This window comes from Ambystoma mexicanum, chromosome 1q, assembly GCF_040938575.1.
Source record: "Ambystoma mexicanum isolate Mex_15411 chromosome 1q, UKY_AmexF1_1, whole genome shotgun sequence".
NCBI lineage: Eukaryota > Metazoa > Chordata > Amphibia > Caudata > Ambystomatidae > Ambystoma > Ambystoma mexicanum.
This window is the reverse complement of record NC_090922.1, coordinates 1126237956-1126257955: the sequence shown is the minus strand read 5'-3', so window position 1 is coordinate 1126257955 and position 20000 is coordinate 1126237956. Positions and strand designations below refer to the sequence as shown.

Sequence of the window (20000 nt, the reverse complement as noted above, 5' to 3'; positions counted from 1 at the left end):
GCAGGAAGAAGGACACACGTAAATGAGACAGCATCAGGTGTGTCCTACGTTATACCCTGTGCATTACCGCAGCTACTAGTCGCGGGAATCTCTCCGTGCTAGAATGTGAAATCACAAGCGAGGGACGTAAGGACTGGGACAGATTCTGGGACAGATTCTTGCACCAAAAAATTAAATCAGTTTTGCTGACAGTCACCTTCCAGTACACAGCATGACTGCCTTTCCTACTGTAACTTTGCCGAATTTGCTGAATTCGGGTAAAGTAAGTATCGTAAAAGAAGAGGTCATTAAACGGAGATAAGGGGCAAAAGATCGAAGACATTAGGCGTGAAAAAGGCCATCTTAAGGGAGGTCATGTGATCCAGCTAACGAGTCTCCACTCCCAATCAGACACCACTGCAGAGCAGTCAGAGTTGGAGGGACGGGGTCCCTTCTGTGAAGCCCTGAAAGAAAACTGGATGCTTGCCCCTCCTTCCACTTGCACTTCAACTAAACTCCACTCTTCTGGCCATTTCTCCTTAGGTGCGCAGTATTTTCCGTGCCCCCGCAGTGATGTTTTCCTGGAACATTTCTGCTCTTGCCAGTACCTGCAAACAGTCTCAGCATCCATCCGCTCCTTGCTTTCCAGGCTTCTAAGGCTTCTTCTCATCTTGATTCCAGCTCATCCCTGCTTTCCGGTATTCCCACCTATGCCACATGTAGCCTCAGGAACACACCCACTCTCGAGGACGATTCAAGTGATTTTATTGGCTCTCACAAAGGGCCATCCCTCTCACTCCCTCTCCCATCTCCAGTGGGCGTTTACTTTCGTAGCACAGGCATCCCTAAATCCTAAGGTGGTCACTAGAGATTGGTAACCCCTACTATCTATGAGCTGGCTGGCTACTAGTGAGGGTTTGGCTACCTTTGGGAATTCCTGGGGGGATCCTAACCTGTGTTCCCACAAAAACAAATATCTGAACAGGTGGTGGCTTTCAATCACCCAGGTTCCACTTTGCATTTACCTTTCATGACTTTGTACTCGTCACCCTGATTTTCTCTCCTTCCTTACCATTCCTTCCACTCTCCTCCCTTCTCCTACTCTCTTTCTCTCCCACTCTGTAAGTCTCTTTCCTGCCAATGTTCTTCCTTCTACTGCGGCTCTGTCTCACTCTCCAGTACCCTCCCCTTTCCACTCTACTACTAACCCCTCTCCTCTCTACTAATCTCTCAACTCTACTAACCTCCCCTCCCACTGATTTATACTCTCCTACCACTCCACTCCACACTACACAACACTCCACTGCACTCCACTCAGCCTTCTTCCAGAGTCACCCCCTTACACTCTCTCAATCACCTGTCTCACTCACTCTCACTTACTCCCCTACACTCCAGCTTAGTCACATCACTCACCTTCTCCCACCATACACATACACTCACACTTAAGTACCACCTTCTATCACCAACCAATACCTCACCTTGCACACATTCTTTTTAACCCTCCACCATGCTCTGCTTCACCGTCCTTCCGCCTCTTGGTCTCTCTGTCCACCTCATCCAATGTCCTCACACGAACAACCGACACCGCCCACTTTCTGGTATCCTCCTTAACAATCATTCTCCCCCTCTCATTGGCCTGAAATCCACCTAATTCCCGAGGTCAATCGTTACCTTTTTCTTTCCCTGGGGTCATGTCATACAGGTATGAGGCTTTACAGTGTCACTGAGCCCCGCCCCCTCCTCAAACATGGGTCCACCAGAGTTCGACAATGATGTCCTGCGACAAGCACAGTCTATCTTAAAGTTCTTATGTGCATGGTCTTCACATGTGAGTCTGCAGAAATTCTGCAATCTCAGCCTGCGACAAGCAACATCTTTTATTTTCTTTGGCATCTGGTTTGGAGCTTCAGGCCTATCGCTTTGACGTGCATACTGCTCTGCCGGCCTTCTGTTCACTGCCGGTCCTCTTGCTGTAGGGTTTTGCATTTCCTCCTCCGCTGCCAAGTCTTCTGGGCTCTATGATCCTGGAAGAGAGGGAAGAGGACACTGGCCCGGACAGGGGATAACATGTGATACTTGACAGTTGCAGCCAGGCACAGATAGAAAGGACAGAGACTGGGGCCCTCTTAACTCCTCTACCCACCTCTTGAGCAGGACTGGCTTTGACCAATACCCTGGTAAGGCCTTCTGCCCCAGCTTGAGAGGGGTCCCTACCCTCCCCCCTTCCCATGACAAGGACAGGTCTCTGACTCGCACTAATTATGACCTGTATCTTCTTTTTCATCTCACTGCCTTATTGTTTCTCTGACTTTCTTTTTATGTCCAACACAATTTCCTGTGCCTTGTTCATTAGGGTGTACATTGGGTGGCTTCACGTTTTCTTTCTTCCCTGGTAACTCTGTACTAATCGTTCCACCCTCTTCATTCAGTGTCTCATTTCTTTGTAGCTTCTCTTTGCCCCCCTTGTGCCCAATCACTCCTATATTCTTTCTCACTGCTAGCTCCCAAACATTGGACCTCCCTCGCTGTTCATTTGTTTTGCTCCCACGCTTGCTACATTGGGTTCTTTTCTTAAATCCCCTCTTCTCTCATCATCAGTGGTTGTTGCCAACATGTTTCTGATGTAACCTATTTCTTCATACCATTTTAATAAAATCATGTGCACTGATTTTACAAAAGTGCTCTACTGATAAAACAAATTAGATAAAAATCATAAATATAATGTAACATATGAACTTACTGTTCAGTAATTCTGGTGGGTTACCACCTTACCGTCTCTGCCGCATGATATCGATCCCGGTATTACCAGGATATTAGGGCTGGCGGAATAACAGTAAGTTCCCATTCCCAGGTAATCCATGGTATGGGATTTACTAAATCACTGGCATTACCGCTGCCAGTCATTCAGTCATTTATCAATTGTGGGGGCCTGATCTACTGGGAGGTCAGGTCTGCTGGGAGATCCTTGTCCCCCACCGGCAGACATGTAGTTTGCTGGTCCGGAAAAAATGCTGGTGCCGGAATTACCATTATTTTTTCCAGCATTTTTTCCAGACCGGCCAGGTAGTAATGAGGGCCAAAGTCCTATGATTAAGATTAGAGGATGGGACTGGGGAAGTCATAGGGTTGGGTGCCAGCACCTGCATCATGATGTAGGATCCAGAATAGAGAGACATGGATCTAACTTGCACAACTCCAGAGACCTATTGTCCCCAGTCTGGAGAGCTCATAATTGAGGACTCTGGAGATGAACAGCAGAAAGTATGCCAGCAAAATACAAACCAACATCAAAGACAAGAACATAAATAAAAATATGCATGCATCCCCGTGGTGTGGAAAACCAGAATATTCCACATTTTTTTAATTTGAAGAGTTAACAGTCAGTGACTGCAAGTTTTCTTACTTTCGTTATTAATCATACTTGTCTTGGTCAACAGCAACTCCAGGACCAACCTAATCACGGTGGACATGTGCTGAAGCTTGCTCCCCTCGCAGTGTAACTCCCATTGTATGACTTGTAAAGCACTCTGTTCCTTTCCAAAGCTAGGTCTGCACTCAGTAAATATAATAATAATACTAATAACAATAATAACGGTGTTTGATCAGAGCAACATGCTTATCTTTAAATGGATCTGCTGTCCTCCTTTAAAAGCATGCAGTATCTTTAAGATAGCCTGTATTACTTGCCAGACATGAATACCCACATACCCACACCCCCTGCAAAAAGGTTCCATAGAGACAAGCCATCAGCACATTAGAAAGAAATAACTGTGAAAAGAAAACAAACATGCTCCTGCTATGTCCCTGATATTGGAACCGCATGCCCACTCACAGGGCTGTTGCTACGTCTGGAAAAGACCCGGGGCTACGCTAATGTCAGAACTGTCAGGACTGGGGGCTAGCTAGCCTTTTGGTTGTAGCTCCTGAGATTCTAACTGGGGGGCTATAGCCCCCTTAGCCCCCCCTAGCAACGCCTCTGCCCACGCACATAATGAAGATTACCCCTGCTATCTGCGCAGGGAGTATTAATTATATTAAAGACTAAGTAGGCAAGCATTATGCTTCATCTTCATTTATTTCTACTCTTCAGCAGTTCAACAAAACACATATAAAACCATGAAAAGTGTATGACAGAACTTCTCTCCTTTCCAAAACTACAAAATCCATGAGTCTCTGTAGTCCATGCCCTTTCCACCAGTCACAACCCACTTCCTGTGCCTGGGCTCCTCCTCTGTTTTTACTCGCTCTGACAGTCATTCATGTTCTTTAACTGATCCTCGCCAACGGTGCGAAGGCTCTTCCGAACTTGAAACTCAACCGCCGGCGTAATTCCCGGTTTCCTGATACTTTCAGCTACGACCCAGCTTTAGCTATTCTTCTGATCTTCCCCAATGCAAAAAAACATAATAGGAGATTTTAGGGTGGTGTGTAAGTAATGTACTCGCTCATATAATGCATCAACATTTTATATATATAGTACAATACTCGAGTGGGAATTTAATGCTCGCCTCCTTAGTCTTTAATAGAATTAATACTTCCTGCGCAGATAGCAGGGGTAATCTTCATTCTATGACAAGACTGGAGGCGAGCATTATGCTTGTTCAAAGCTTCCCCAACACTGTACTGGCTAAACTCTCTGTTGGCTTAAAGTAAAACTCTTTAAATGTACGATCGCTTGACCTGTCTGCTGCTAGCATTATTTCACTCAAGGGCACTCCCGCTCTCACGGCTGACGATGCCATTGCACCTCTCACAGAATGAGCTCCATACGTGTTCACATTCACACCTGCTGCATGCATGACATCTTTGACCCATCTTGCGATGGCAGCTGATGCAACTACGTAATAGGGCTTCCTGCACGCTATTAATAACTGTGTAGTGTTCTCTGCTCTATGCTCTGCTGTTCTATTATTGTATTCTTTAATGCATCGAGCTACGCATCATTTCGAGTTGCTCGGGAAATACGGATAATGCACCCTAGTAGTGCTTGTCTTGGTCCTCCTGACTATGGAGAATGTGACTCCTTCCGGTTTGAAGGACCGTCTGTTAATCTCCAGAGCTCTCACGTCTGATACCCGTTTTCAGGAAATCAAGCATAACAGCATAGCTAGCTTGCCTGATAACTGTTTAAGCGACAGGTACTTATCTGTCGGCCAACTCGATAGGAAGTGCAGTACTTGGGCCCCGGAGGGGCTTTAAATCTTGCCCCCCTGATGAGCCTCACTACTGCAGGATGCTCTCCTGCTGGGACGCCTTCTATTGGCATGTGACCAGCTGAAATTGGCAATCTGTATACTCCTATCGTACGAAAAGCTCTTCCGCCCTGCAATAAGTTTGCTAGGAAGTTCAGAATCTCTACTACAGGTGCTGAAATGGGATGAACACTTCTGTTCTTACACCAGCTTGTCCATTTTGCTCAAGCTGCATCATAGCTCCTCCTAGTGGATGGGGCCCAGGATTCAGCGATGAGCTGTGCAGCCTGCTCCGAAATTCCTGGCAGCGCCCAACGTCTCCTGATATCCTGCACGCGACTAGCGGGATTGTCCCTCTCACTCTCAGAGGATGACACGACCCAGCTGGGTCCGTGAGTAGTCGCTCTCCTTTGGGGAGAACCCTGGGTTTGTCTGCTACCAGCTCCATTAAGGTTGGAAACCACTCTTGTGACTTCCACAAAGGTGCTACTAATATCAACTCCGCTTTCTCCCTCCGACATTTCGCTAGAACTCTGCTCAACATCACAAAGAGGGGAAACGCGTAGTGTGGGCCTCCTGTCCACTCTTGTAGGAACGCGTCGGTTCCTTGCGCTCCCGGATCTAGCCTCCAGCTGTAGTAAAGGCTCCTCTATGCATCTGTACTGGTCCCCATCTCGTGTTCAGCCTCTGAAACACTGATGGATCCAGTCTCCAATCGCTGGAGTCCGTCAGTTACCGAGAGTTCCAATCCGCTACTATGTTCAGTGTGCCCGGCAGGTACTCTGCTGTCACTGATGTCTCTGATCGTAGGCAGAAGTGCCACAGGTCCTTCGCTAGCTCTGCTAGCATCTTGGACCTTGTACCGCCTAAATGGTTGAAATATCGCACTGCTGATATGTTGTCCATCTTCAGCAGGACACAAGATTTTACTCTTCCTTTTGTGAAGGCTTTGATCGCGAACAATCCTGCCAGGAGCTCTAGACAGTTTGTGTGCAGGAGCAGCTCCTCTTCGCTCCATTTGCCCCCGGTCTGTAGAGTCCCACATCTGGCTCCCCAGCCCTTCTGGCTGGCGTCTGATTCTATTATCAGATCTGGCTTGTCTCCGAATATGGCTCACCCATTCCAGGCATCCACATTCTTTAACCACCATTCTAGCTCTGTAATGGAGTCTTGATCTAGAGGTACTTGTTGATGGTACTTCAGACCCTGCTGCAGATGCTTTATCTTCAACCTCTGCAGTGCTCGGTAGTGCAAGGGACCTAGAAAAATGGCCTGAAGAGAAGCTGCTAGTAGCCCAACTATCCTCGCCAATGTTCTGAGAGATACTTGCTGCTTTTCTAAGCATACTCTGATCTCTCTCTTGATGTCTCTTATCTTTCGAGCTGGAAGCTCCAATGTGGCCTTCTTGGTGTCTAGGACAAAACCTAGGAAGTCTAGTCTCTGCGCTGGTGTGGTGTTTGACTTCTCTGCATTCACTAGGAATCCCAGTGAGGTCAGCAGATCCTGCACCCATCTTGTTTGGTACACTAATACCTCCCGATCTTCTGCTAAGAGTAAGAGATCGTCTAGGTAAATGATCAGCCTGACGCCCTTCTCCCTGATTGCTGCTGCTACTGGCTTCATCAACTTCGTGAATGCCCAGGGTGCTGAAGCAAGCCCGAATGGCATTGTCTTGAATTGCCAGAATTGTTTTTGCCAGCGGAAAGCTAGGAATGGTCTGTACTCCTCGAGAGCAGGCACCATCAGATAAGCGTCCTTTAGATCTAGACGCGTCAGCCAGTCTCCTTCTCTTAGGGAGTCTCTGAGCTGTTGGACGCCTTCCATCTTGAAGTACCGATATATAATCCAGCTGTTTAGCTCTTTGAGATTTATAACTGGGCGTACCTTTTCTTTCCTGTGCACCAGGAACATACTGCTCACAAACTTCGGTGCGTTCTCGCATCTTTCCATCGCTTGCTTGCTGACTAGCTGCGCTATCTCGCTATCTAGGCATGCTTGTTCTGCTTGCGCTAACTTCTGACTCTGCGGCCTGCACCGCTGGATCGAGACCTCTATGAAATCTAGCGGTAGACCTCTGACGGTCTGCAATATCCAGGAATCGCTTGAAAGCTTGCGCCAATTCTCTAAAAATATGCGTGTCCTCCCTCCTACTGGGGGATACTGAATCGCTCTCACCTGGTGTAAATCCTTGACCTTGTCCTGATCCTCTGGACCTGCGGCCCCTCGGGAACCTCCCTCTGGACGGGAAGAATGTGTCTTGGCTCTTGTTCTCCCAGTACTGAGCTCTGGGGTTCTGGGGTCTTCTCCCTCCTTGGTTGCGACCGGCTGCACGACCCCTGAAGCGGCCAGTCCCTTCAAAAACTCTACTTGGAAATATTTTGCGAATCGATGCTTGTGCCTTTTCTAGTGAAGCGTATGTCCCGACAAAGTGTCCCATCTCCTTCCCAAAGGTTTCTCCAAACAGGAGGCCTTGGGCTCCTTCTCCCGCTTCGTATGATGATAAATCGCTAAGCTTTGAATCTATCTTGAGTAATAGACCCTTTCTCCTTTCTGACGCGATGGCACAATTCGTGTTCCCGAGAAGACAGACTGCGCTTTGAGCTCACCATGCGAGGGCTTCGGGGTCAACCTCTTCTCCTGTTTCCCTTGCCCTCTCTGCGAGGTCCATAATCTTGGCGAGAGGCCCTGCCAAATCTAACACTTTTTCCTGGCAGCTCTTCCAGGATTTATCAATACCCTTGCTCGTTTTCAACACGAAGGTCAGCATCTTCGGGTCGAGCTCGGGGGCTTCCGCCACTTTCCCCGGCAGGTCTGGTCGCGGACATTCCGCTCGTAGGCGGTGCCTCACCTCCTTGTCTAGAGGTTTGCGTAGTCTTGCGGCCATATACTGAGCTACCCGGGGGGAATGGTTGCCACTCGGTGGACCTCGGATTGCGGATGCTGTCCGGGTCGAACATATGGTCCTGGTCTTCCAGGAGGTGCTTTTCCTTCCTCGCTCTCTTGCCCCCACTGGGTTTCTCCCAGTCCTCATCCTCGGCCTCTTCTTCTTCTTGCGAGGCCTGGTCCTCTATCAGCTCCTCCTCAGAGCCTGGGTCTTTCTCCATTGTTGTCATCCCCTGGAGTGGGGGTCATGAGGTTTGGCACTGCCTGCCTTTGTAGATAAGCTTCTTTAAGCTTTGCAAAAGCGTCAGGCACCTCCGAGGCCTTCTCTACCGCCTCTTCCAATGAGCCCCGGCAGTCGTCAGAGGCTTTCCTCGTGAGGGCTAGTTTACTCCACTTATGTCCCTCTTTCAAGGGTTCTGTGGATGTGCACTTACAATCTTTGGTGCTAGTATTCGCCTGCGAAAGCATAGCTTCCAATGTTTCCAGCCTCTCCTGGAGGTGTCTCACTCCTTCTGCCACTGCATCAATAAGAGAGCTGCCCAGCACTTCCTTAAAGCTGGCAGTGAGGTCATGGGATTGCTCCTCCTCGCTCCACTCAAACACTGACATCTTCTGCTGAGCTGTGTGCCCAAAATACCTGAATCACGTGTCTTAGCACGCCCACCGCTCTTCTTCTAGATGCTACTGATTTCCTTATTTTTTCTTTTTTATCTTTTCAGTGGCTGCACCTCAGTATTCAGTCTGCTTACTGGCTCCTGCGAGGGTCCTTGCTCTTGCTGTGCCAGTTCTACTGCTTATCTGCAGTGACAAGGGGATCCGCCGTCCCCTGCTCTTTGCTGCTAGAGCCAGTCTATGCCTCATGGGCTGCTGCGCTTCAGAAGTGCTTTTATAGAGCACGAAGCGCGCGATTGCTAGGACCGCTGTAATCTTATTACAGTGATCTTCCTAAACAGGGTAATGCAATTGGAGCACTCGTGCGAGTGATCAGCAGTAGTAAATCTAAATGCGTTCGGCAAACTCCACTGCGATGTTCGTAATAAGACGCGCTCTGTCGCGTTTAAACTCCTCCCACCCACGGTTGGGAGCTAGTTCCTAGGAGCGTTGCGCTCCGTGCTTCGCTTGCGCTAGATCCGCCCACCCGTGGGTGGGGGCTGCAGGCGCGAGCCTGTGCGCTGACAGTTCGGCGTGCTGTGTAGCTCGTGGGAGCCGGCTCCTCCTTCCCAAGGGAGGGGGCCGGACTCTGCGAGTGCAGCGCATCCGATTAACATCTTGTCTGCGAGGCTGGCTAAGAACCCCTAGAGTGCCGGTACTGTGACACGGGACTGTCAGCCTCGCGGCAATATTCTCTGTCAAAATGAATCTTGTACGGGTTTACCCGACTAACACTCACTGCGAGTTCAGACGAAAAAACGCTTATTCCTGCGCGCAAACGGGCGTCTGTAACGATCTGAAATATAATAGTGCTAATGCTCTAAGCAAATCTTATCCACTCTCACACATACTTATGTGGTTTCACTCCTTAAGGCTATTGCTCTCTTGTAAACAATCTTTCCACTCCCACTCAGTCACTTTGCCACTGACATACGGAGAGGGAAGAAATGGTACTTATCTGCTTGAAGAGCAGTAAAAGAAGAGGAGGAGCCCATGCACAGGATGTGGGTTGTGACTGGTGGAAAGGGCATGGACTACAGAGACTCATGGATTTTGTAGTTTTGAAAAGGAGAAAAGTTCTGTCATACACTTTTCATGGTTTTATATGTGTTTTGTTGAACTGCTGAAGAGTAGAAATAAATGAAGATGGAGCATAATGCTCGCCTCCAGTCTTGTCATAGAATACTAACTACATCACAGAACAAAAGGATGGAAGACCCTGCTCTTGCAAATACACCAGATGTACCCCTGATTTTGATGTCACCACTCCCCATACCACTCTTCCCCCACTGGACAATGTGGGTACGTGAGGCTGAAGTGGAAGGGATGAAGATGCTCCTGGCCTAGGATGATTTTATATGTGCATGCGAGCCTGAACCTGAACACACAAAGCAGCTCCTGCTATATGTTAGTGATGCTTGATGCTGAGCCTAGAAATATAAAGATGGTCCTGTTGTGTGACAGCATTATGTGAATGAGAATCTTAACATGAGCACGTAAAAATGGTCCTGTTATATGATGCCTTTATGTGGCCATGAGAGGCTAATTTTGGACATGAAAATCTAGTCCTGGCAGAGTACGTGAGGCTTAGCTACAGGACATTGTAATGCCCACAGGCCTGTGTGGGCGCCAGAAAAGCGCAATAAACAATGAGGTTGAACAATTAATCTGCCCTTTTCTGCTAGGCTAGCTCATCCAACACATATTCCCAGTGTATGGGCCTCCCTCTGGCTCATCTCAATATCTAAATTTTCTTGTTTATTTTTTAATTTCTTTTTACTGGTATTTTCGAACACAACTGCCATCTACATGCCAACATTAACTCTTCCCCAACATCCCCGACATCCCACATTGATGACAGCATTTCAATCAGTGTATCGCGTTTTGGTTACAGTTTCTTGGGTATTACATGCAAGGAGTTCATGACGTACTGATTCTGGAGCATTTAATATCTTGCTGCTCCTTCTTGCAATCAGGCTTGGGATTGTCCACCTTCGTTGGGCTCTATTGGTTCCGTCCCAAGCTACGTTCAATTCTTTAGTCCCCGGGGGGTTGTGGCGGGGCGTCATTCACCCTGCGTGATTGTGATAACAGGTAGTGTACATATGGGCCCTACATGTCTTTTGTGTCAGTTCGATGAATTGACAATCCATTGTATCCCATCTCTATGTCGTTACAGTACAGGATATCAGCCTGCCAATTCCCAATTTTTGGGCATTTCGTTCTACCCCATACCATAGCCACATGCCTCTTAGCCAGAAGAGGCAGAAGTAATCCAATCAATCTCCTCATGCCTCTGCTATTGATTTGGTGTATCCCAGCAGTGCTATCATAGGGTTCGGCCCCATTCTTTCCAAGTTATTTCACCAAGAGTCGCAAACACCACCTCCCAGAATGACAGAACCGGGCGGCATTCCCACACAACATGTATAAAGTCGGCCGCCATTATACCACATCTGGCACAACCACTGTACGTTTCTGGGAAATATCTGTGCAGTTGAAAAGGCGTGTAATCGAATTGATGCAGGTACTTCCAGTGTATTAGTCCAGCATTGAAAGCCACCTTCATCATACCCACAAAACAATATCTCCATTCCTCACTAGATATCCCATGTCCCAGAGACAGGTTCAATTTTTCCTTGAGGGAGGATTTCCCTTCCCTGTAGTTGAGGCTCATAGCATACATGGCTGGCACCACTCTATTATTGTACCCTCCTCGAAATACCTTGTCCAATATGGGAGCCACATTTGGTTTTATTCGAGGAATGTCGGAAATATTTGCTGTAGGGAGGTTCTCAGCCTGTAATACAGGAACATATCCAAGGCAACGAATCTGGAAACTAGATGTTTGCAAAAACAAAGGAAGATCATGACAACACATGCCCAAGACAGGCCCTCGTCAATGGTGTCACAGATTAGAGAGGAAAGATGGCGGACGTCACTTATCAGGGCTAGGTCCGCAATGCCACGCACAGCCTCTTGCAACAATGAGAATAGTTTAGGAAACAAATTCAAATTGGAAGAGCCAACCCCCGCAGTCAGCTAATGCTGGGACGAACATAAACACAGTTTGCCAGAGGCAAGCCCCACAGGTGGATCTGCACAGGTATGAAAGGTTGTGACCTCTTGTGAGTGAAGGCAGATGGAGCAAGAGCAGGATTCAGGTGGTGAGGAGGGGGAGGAAAGAGGAATAGAAAGAACAGAAGAGGTTTGAAAAGAGTAGACAGAGTAAAGAGTGGAGGAGGAGGAAAAAAGAACACAAGTAAGTGCAGAGAAGACCTGAAAAAAGTAATTGTGCAGGAGGGGGAGATTTTAACGAGAACAAGACTTATAGAGGTTTTGAAGAAGGACAATTAGGAAAAGGAGGCGAAGCATGAGGATGGAGAGAAGAACCATATTAATAATAATAATAATTTAGCATATATATAGCGCTACGAACCCTCGGGTATCTGAGCACTGCTTATTATTACCCACAGTGTGTGGTGCTCATTTATTGACCTCGGAAGGATGAAAGGCTGAGTTTGGCCCTGCCGGGATTCGAACCGCCATCAGCAGGCTCTGCACGGATGTCAAAGCGAGCGCTCTACTCGCTGTGCTATCGGACCGGCTAATATTTGGAGTGGGGGAAGGAGATCAAGAGAGAGGAACTGGAGGAAGATTTTAGAAGGTGCCGGAAGGCAATTAGGGAGGGAAGGGAACTTTATTATTGCAGGGCATTAAGTAGGATATAAGTGAGGAAAACGTTGGAGAAGGGAAAGAGCCAAGGAAGCTTGGAGAAGGAGGGAATTCCAAAGCCAACAGGCACCCAGTAGATAAGTCCCTCTCATCCCAGTGGCAGTTTGTGGTAATGGCACTCTGGTGCCTTTTACCATCAGCCACAGGCCAAGGGAGGTGTGGTGTAAATGCCTACAAGCATGGGACTTCTACCTATGGCACACGCTCTCCCCAAGTCCAAACTGGTGAAACTTGCCATGTGGGAGAATAACATATTTACAACACTAAAGACGGAGCAACCAGCCAAGCCGAGAAAGAAGTGTCAGGGAACTCAAACCGCGAAGGCTCTAAGTGACTTACTTGATCATGAGATAGTGGCACCAAATGTGAGAGAGGGACAGACAGACTGACTGGCTACTTCTCCTTCTTGATTTTTGTTAAATATCCCACTTTCTTATTTTCAGTCCACCATAAACCCTTGCACATTTACTATATTAACCAGTTTGAAAACCACTTTCTGGTTATAGAGCGGTCTACTTGTCCCCTGCTCATGACAGGGGGTAATTCTCATGCAACCCATGAAATACAATGAATTGCATTTAATCCAGAAGAGGATTACGAGACCTATCCTTGACCTCAAGTACAGAGACCGTATCTCTCCAGCCCTGAAATCTCTCCACTGGCTCCCGGTAGCTGCAAGGATCAAGTTCAAGACCCTTTGCATTGTCCACAAGACTTTCTAGGGCCGGGGCCCACACTACAGCCAACACTCTCTTCCAAAATGCCTTCCTTCTTGAAGCCCTTCGCTCAGCTACCTTCAACTTTCTGAGTGTTAGACGCTTCTCCAGGCAAGGAGTGGGGGTAGATCTCTCTCCTCTGAAGGTGTCTCCCTCTGGAATGGCCTCCCTCAAATTTGAGCCGGACCTCCTGAAGTTCCGGAAGCAGCTCAAAACCTTCCTCTTATCCTCTGCTTTCTCTCTTTCCCTCCCCTGCTGACCTACCTGACCTACCTGTCCTACCCGTCTGCTGTACCGACTGGTTTCTTGTCTACCCTCAGAGTTTCACTGGGTACCAGGCTCTATCTTGATCAGTCACCTTTGCACTGCCTCCGGGGCTACCAAGCGCGTAGGGTTGTAACTGTAACCCTACAGTCCCTTGTTCTCCTTACACTACCCAGAGCCGAGCTGCCTTGGCTGCATTTACTCAGAGCATTGTTGCCCTGTTTTCATCTCCCCTCTCCTCTCCCTTTCACTTCCCCCGTCCCTTTCCGCTTGCACTTCTCGTTCTCGCACTTGCATGATCTGAATGACACAAGGCCTAGTAAGATCGTTTGTCTTGTCCTCCCTCTGTCTTCCCTCCCTTGTCTTGTCACGCCTAGAAACACTTGTGTACAGGTGCGTTATAAATGACTTATCATATCATATCATGGGTTACACAAGTTACTGTACCGCATCAGTTAAAAGTACAAATCTAAGAAATTTTACGAAAATGCTGTACGGGTAGTATAGCTCAGTGGCAACGCACTCGTCTTGGAAGAAAGACGATGCAGAGCAACACAGGGTCCCGGGGTCACGCTTAGTAACCTCTTCGGTATTAAGCACATTATAAATAACCAATTATTATTATTACTATGTTGAAATGATAATGCGTGCAGGTAGTAGAGCATATAGCAGGATCATACCTAGGCATTGCTAGCTCCTTTGTGTTTGAGCAATGTATTACTGGAAACATGTTACATGTATCACTTTGCATGGAGACTCATCAATAAAAACATATGAATATGTACAGTACAAGAAAGAGAAGCAAAATAACTAAATGCAGGCATGCAAGTCAGGTCCAGTGCAGTGTAAGAGTTACCTTTCCTTGTAGTTTAGGAAAATCTGATGGAGGTTTTGGTTGTTTCTGTTCGTGATTGAGTCGTGCACCTCCTGCATCAAACTTTTATGGACTTTTACCAGATCCTAGAAATTGCACAGGATGCGAACAATATAATTACAAAGCCACAAGATCCCCCAACAATACAACAAACATAGTTACTAAAAAAAGAAGGTAAAACCCAAAGCATGGACATGTGTCTAGTTACTAAAGTCTGATTTGTGTACCATCACACTTGAATAATGCATGCGAAGAAGGTGACTTCCAGACCCCAAGCAGCCTGGGAGGAGAGTCAGCTATTAAAACAAAGGCACTTGTGTTGTTTCTGCAATTTAGTAACATATTGATGTTCTTCAATAACTATTGCAATATAATCAACATCATGTTTGAAATACTTCCACACATTTTGACAAAAGCCCAGCCAATTCCATTGCCCATTTAAGGGCTGCAAAAATAAAGAGATGAGTGTGTATGGTTTTCTAAGGTGGAAGGCCTCCCTGTAAAATTTAGTGGGCATCCATGCGTATTACAGATTAGGGAGCGTGTTGACACCAGAACCAATGAATTTCTTTACACTCATCGAACATTTGGCCTCAAAATCATACTATGAAAGGCCCAATCTTTATGTGCAAGGAGCAACATTTACAAAGCGTGAAGGTTTTGTTTATGTTTTACTGATAAAGTAAAAAAACACAATAATCAATATCTATATGACCAACAACTCCTGACATTTTAAATGTATCCCCTTCCATCTAGTGCATGCTTTCCCTTAGCTTGCAGTCTGTATTTATGATGAGTGTTATTTAGAAGTTAAAAAACAAATGCATAATAGTAATGCTTCAAAGACACTTAACAAAAATACTTAGGGCCTGGGGAAGGGGGCAGAAACTGTCCCCCCTATCTTCTCATTTGCAGCATTATGAGGCCCCACCTTCACTGCCACAATGACAGGTGGCAGAGCTTTGAATGCGCTCAGGAGTTCAAAGGGCTATGCAAGGTTTCATTTAGTGTTCGGGAACCTTCCACATTGCACTTCACCCATGTTCAGGTTCATTCAGCATAGAAAGGACCTTTTTAAATCCACCGCCCAATTCCAGTGGTAGAGGAAAAATCAAATTCAATGCACAAGTGTTTCAAATGCAAAAAGCACCAATTACGTAACATCAAATCCACATTTGTGACTTCAAATCCCAGCATTAGTTTATGACAGAATACATCCTTCTATTTGTGGGTTTCAGTAGTTTTTTTTTTTTTTGCTGGAATCTACACCCATTTTCTTCTCTACTGGAAGTGTGAGGGTTGGGAACTGCTGTCCTTATCTCCCTGTGTATGTTTAAACAGACAATTGGGCCTGTAACAAAGTCGTGTGAGATACTTCCTCATAAACTGTCTGACCACTCCCCGATAACACTTGAGGTTGCAATTCAAAACTGCCCTAGATCTCCCAGAAGATGGAGGATGCCTGGGGGGTTGCTGAGTGACCCTGGGACGGTAGAGGGGTTGCACACCGAAATTGCAGAGTTCCTCGAAATCAATGTGGGCTTGGTTGATAGATGTTCCACGGTATGGGAATCCTTTAAGGTCTGGGCTAGGAGGACGCTTCTATCCAAATCTGTGGGTCTTCTGAAAGGGGTTAGGGCTGACCTTACCCAAACTGAGAACGAGTTGGGGAAACTTGAGGACGAGTACGCTCGTACACATGACAAGGCCATACTAGCTGGAATACAACAACACCTCCAGGAATTTGGCATACTAGCTGCTAGGGAAGTACAAAATATGGCGGCCCCGGTCCAAGCCCGTAAATATGGGGAAGGTAACAAAGCGGGTAGGACACTGTCTAAATTATTGAAACAGGACAGGCACTCTAATCGAATTACTAATATACAAAAGGTTGTGCTGAATGAGAGTGGGATAAATGCTGAGTTTGCAAAATTTGACCAACAACTGTATAGTAACAGAGACACTAAGACGATCACGGAAATCAGGGCATATTTGGAGACGCTGACAATACCGAAACTCCCTGAAGAAACCCGCCTGGCAATGGACCAACCTCTCACTACTGACGAGCTCACTGAGGCGATTAAGTACTTGGCATCCAATAAAGCCCCAGGGCTAGACGGCCTGGGAGCCGAGTTTTACAAGGAGTTTAGTGCGGAACTTGTTCCATTGTTATTGCAGGTTTGGGAGGAATCCCTGCAATGCAAAATACTGCCCCCGTCCATGAGAGAGACCCTTATAACTGTTCTCCCCAAACCGCGCCGCCCGCCCCAGGACATGTCGTCATATAGGCCACTATCTCTGATCAACACAGATGCTAGGATATTCGCCAAAGTACTGGCCAGCAGGCTTCTGCCGGCAGTTCCTACACTTGTACACCCCGACCAGAATGGGTTTATCCCCACTAGATCTACGGCTCTTAACCTCCGTAGGCTCTTTGGTATTATGGCCCGAATAGACCCGGGCAGAAACGCTATGGCCGTATCATTAGATGCGGAAAAGGCCTTTGATTCTGTGTCATGGGCCTACTTGCTGGCAGTGCTGGAGGCATTTGGTGTTGGCCCTAACTTCATTAGTTATGTGAAATTACTCTACACGGAACCTGGGGTGCGGGTATTGACCAACCAGTCAATTTCAGATTTGTTCTTATTGGGAAGGAGCACCAGGCAAGGCTGCCCGTTCTCGCCCATACTATTTGCCTTGACAATAGAGCCAATAGCTATAGCGATCCGACTGCGACATTCTAACAGGGGCATCAACATTAAAGGGGCTACCCAGCTTATCTCGCTATATGTGGCCAACACGCTTTTATATATTCGTGAACCGGAAAACAACTTGGCACCCATTATGGCTGAGATTCAAGAGTTCACCGCACACTCGGGATACTCTATAAACAGAGACAAGTCGGAGGTTTTCCCCCTCACACCGTCAACCATCCGTCCCGACTCCTTGTGTGGTTAGAAGTGGTCTGGGGTGTCCATACGATATCTGGGGATACTTGTCTCACGTGGGAAACACACGTTGTACATAGACAACTATGATGCCACACTGCAGGCCTTGAAGACCAAGTTGCTGTTATGGGACCGCTTGCCAATGTATCTGCATGGTAGGGTAGCAGTCCTAAAAATGATAGTCCTGCCCAAATTGCTATACTTATTCGTGAACATCCCGATATGGCCGGGGAGACTCTTCTTTAATAACCTCAAATCCATGGCGATGACCTTTCTTTGGAATGGGAAGACTCCAAGAATAGGCTGGGAAAAACTGACTGAACCGTACTCCACAGGCGGCTTAGCAGCACCCAACTTTGAACTTTACTATTATGTGTCCCAGGCCCAGTTTTCGAAATATTGGTATTCCAAGGATGAGGGTCTCCCACATGTGGAGGTAGAGGAGCTCACCACTTCCCCCACAAACATACAGTCCGTAATCTTTGATGCAAACTACAGGGACTCATGCGACTTCAATCCGGTGAGCTGTACAATTGGCGCATGGAAGGATATATTTAAAAGACTGGGAGTACTGGCCCCATACAACCCCGAGGTTTCCCTCTGGAACTAACCTGACATCACACCAACACATGACACCAGCCTACGAGAGGCCTGGGATCCCATGGGAGAAATGAGACTGGGTGAAATGTTTATAGATGGGAAGTTTGCGACCCTTCAGCTGATCATGGGGGCTCTTGGTGGGGGCCCTCTTAGGACACTACAGTACTATAGTATGAGATTGGCCTTCCAGAAATGCTGGGCGTCCTTCCCTGATGAACCCCCTACTCACCCATGCGTACAGATGATAACAGCGGGCGACCAACTGGGGGTGTCCAGTCTATACAATGCAATACAGGCACACACACCCTCGACCAACCTGATCAAAGGTAAATGGGAGAGTGCCCTCCAAATCCCCATAGACGATAAGACCTGGGAAAGGTACTGTTCCGTTACCAAGAGGGTTTCCCTGAACGCTGGGCTACGCCTTATACAATTCAAAATTATAAACAGATTGCATTACACTCCGGCCAAGATAGCAAAGTTTGTTCCGGACAGTCCATGCAAATGTCCCAAATGTAATGCCGATCAGGCTGGTTCATTCCACATGTACTGGGGCTGTCCGGTGGTGACTGGCTTCTCGAGGGAGGTGGCAGAGTTCCTTGAAGAGGTTACACAAATCCCCCCGGCATTGACCCCACAGAAATATTTATTCGGAGATATAGGCAAGTGCTCTGAAAAAACCAGAAGATTATTTAATGTCTCGTGCGAAGTTGCCAAAAAATGTATACTACAACAATGGAAAAGTGCTGCGCCACCCACTGGAAAACAGTTCCTCCGGGAATTGACATACGTGAATGAGGCTGAAGAACAATTTGTCCTCACCCGCCCATCGGCTAGTAGACCTAAAGATATTTGGGGACCCTTCAGAATGTTTCTATGTGATATGATCTCCGATGAAGATGAAGCTATGTAAGCGTACCACCTTGATGAGATGTATGATATCTGTACCGATTTTCTTTTTGTCATGTTTATTTCTAGCTTTAAGGCAAAGCTGTAACTGTGTTATGTATCTTCTGGACCACTAATAAAAAAGAGTGTTAAAAAAAAAAAAAAACAGACAATTGGGCCCTATTATAAGGTTCCCGGTCCGGTAACAACGGTACCGGTAAGATTGCCGGTACCATTGTGACCGGACCGGCAAACTTTGAGGTCTGCTCTTTGGTGCCTTTTCGCCCGCCAGGTCTGACCTGGTGCGCAGAACAGCTCCCGCGAGAAGACCATGTCAGATGCACCTCATCCAACCTCCCCATTCCCATTGAGCCCTATGGGGCACAAATGGGAATGGGAAGTCATTATTACCAGCAATGGGCAATTACTGGGTCCGGCGGGGTCGGAATTCCCAGGTAATTGCCCATTGCTGGGTGCTGGTAAATTCATGACTCCGGCGGCAGCCATGCAAGTATTTACCAGCATGGCTACCGCCGTACTCAGAATGAGGCCCATTCTCTCCCTGAGGCACACAGTACCCCAGTGATGGGGGAGGGGCAGGCATGACCCCAAAGGCCCTGTATAATATAGACCAATAAACTTCAGGGCTGATTTTAGTAAAAGTGCATATAAACTCTGCCACATACACTAGAGATCTAGAGGCCCAGTACTAAATTTAGTGGGTTAATGTGACAAGGGGAAATTGTGTTTTCGCATATGTTTCTGTGCTGCGACGATAGCACATGAAATTCCTACAACGCCCGAAACACTTGTGCACAGGCGCGTTATAAATGACATATCATATCATGTTACTGTTAAAGGCTTAACCATAACTGGAGTTAAAGCATTCAATTAATAACTCAAGGTGTTAGCGAGCTTCAAATGCCCTTTTCTGAAAGTTTATGACATTTGGGGTGATAAAATCGATCAATCTGGAGTAAAATGATATCTAATTTGATCCTAAAACATAGTTTATTAGTACCCGGCAAGGTGGGTGTGGCAACCTCCCAGCCAATGAGGAGGTTCGAACGGGGTCTTTACCACACCAATAAAGAACCCGCCATGAGCCTCCACAGAGTAGGAGGCCACCATCTTCCCTAGCCGGGAATCAGGTAAGTGCGATCCCTTCACCCCCATTTCCCCATAACCCTACCCCATCCCCTTTTCCACATATTTAAGCCCCTTCCAACCTTCCACACATTACCTTGTGCTGAGTTGTCCATCGCTGATG

The 20000-nt window shown here is 47.2% G+C and overlaps 1 protein-coding gene across 3 annotated transcripts in view; it reads right to left on the bottom strand.

Moving 5' to 3' along the window:
* Window positions 1-20000, bottom strand: part of VAV3 (vav guanine nucleotide exchange factor 3) — a 1781337-nt gene that overhangs the window by 1069715 nt on the left and 691622 nt on the right. For all 3 annotated transcript variants that reach the window (XM_069641873.1, XM_069641875.1, XM_069641874.1), the window contains exon 8: window positions 14277-14380. In XM_069641873.1, coding sequence (XP_069497974.1) covers window positions 14277-14380 — 104 coding nt within the window. The remainder of the gene's footprint in view (window positions 1-14276; window positions 14381-20000) is intronic.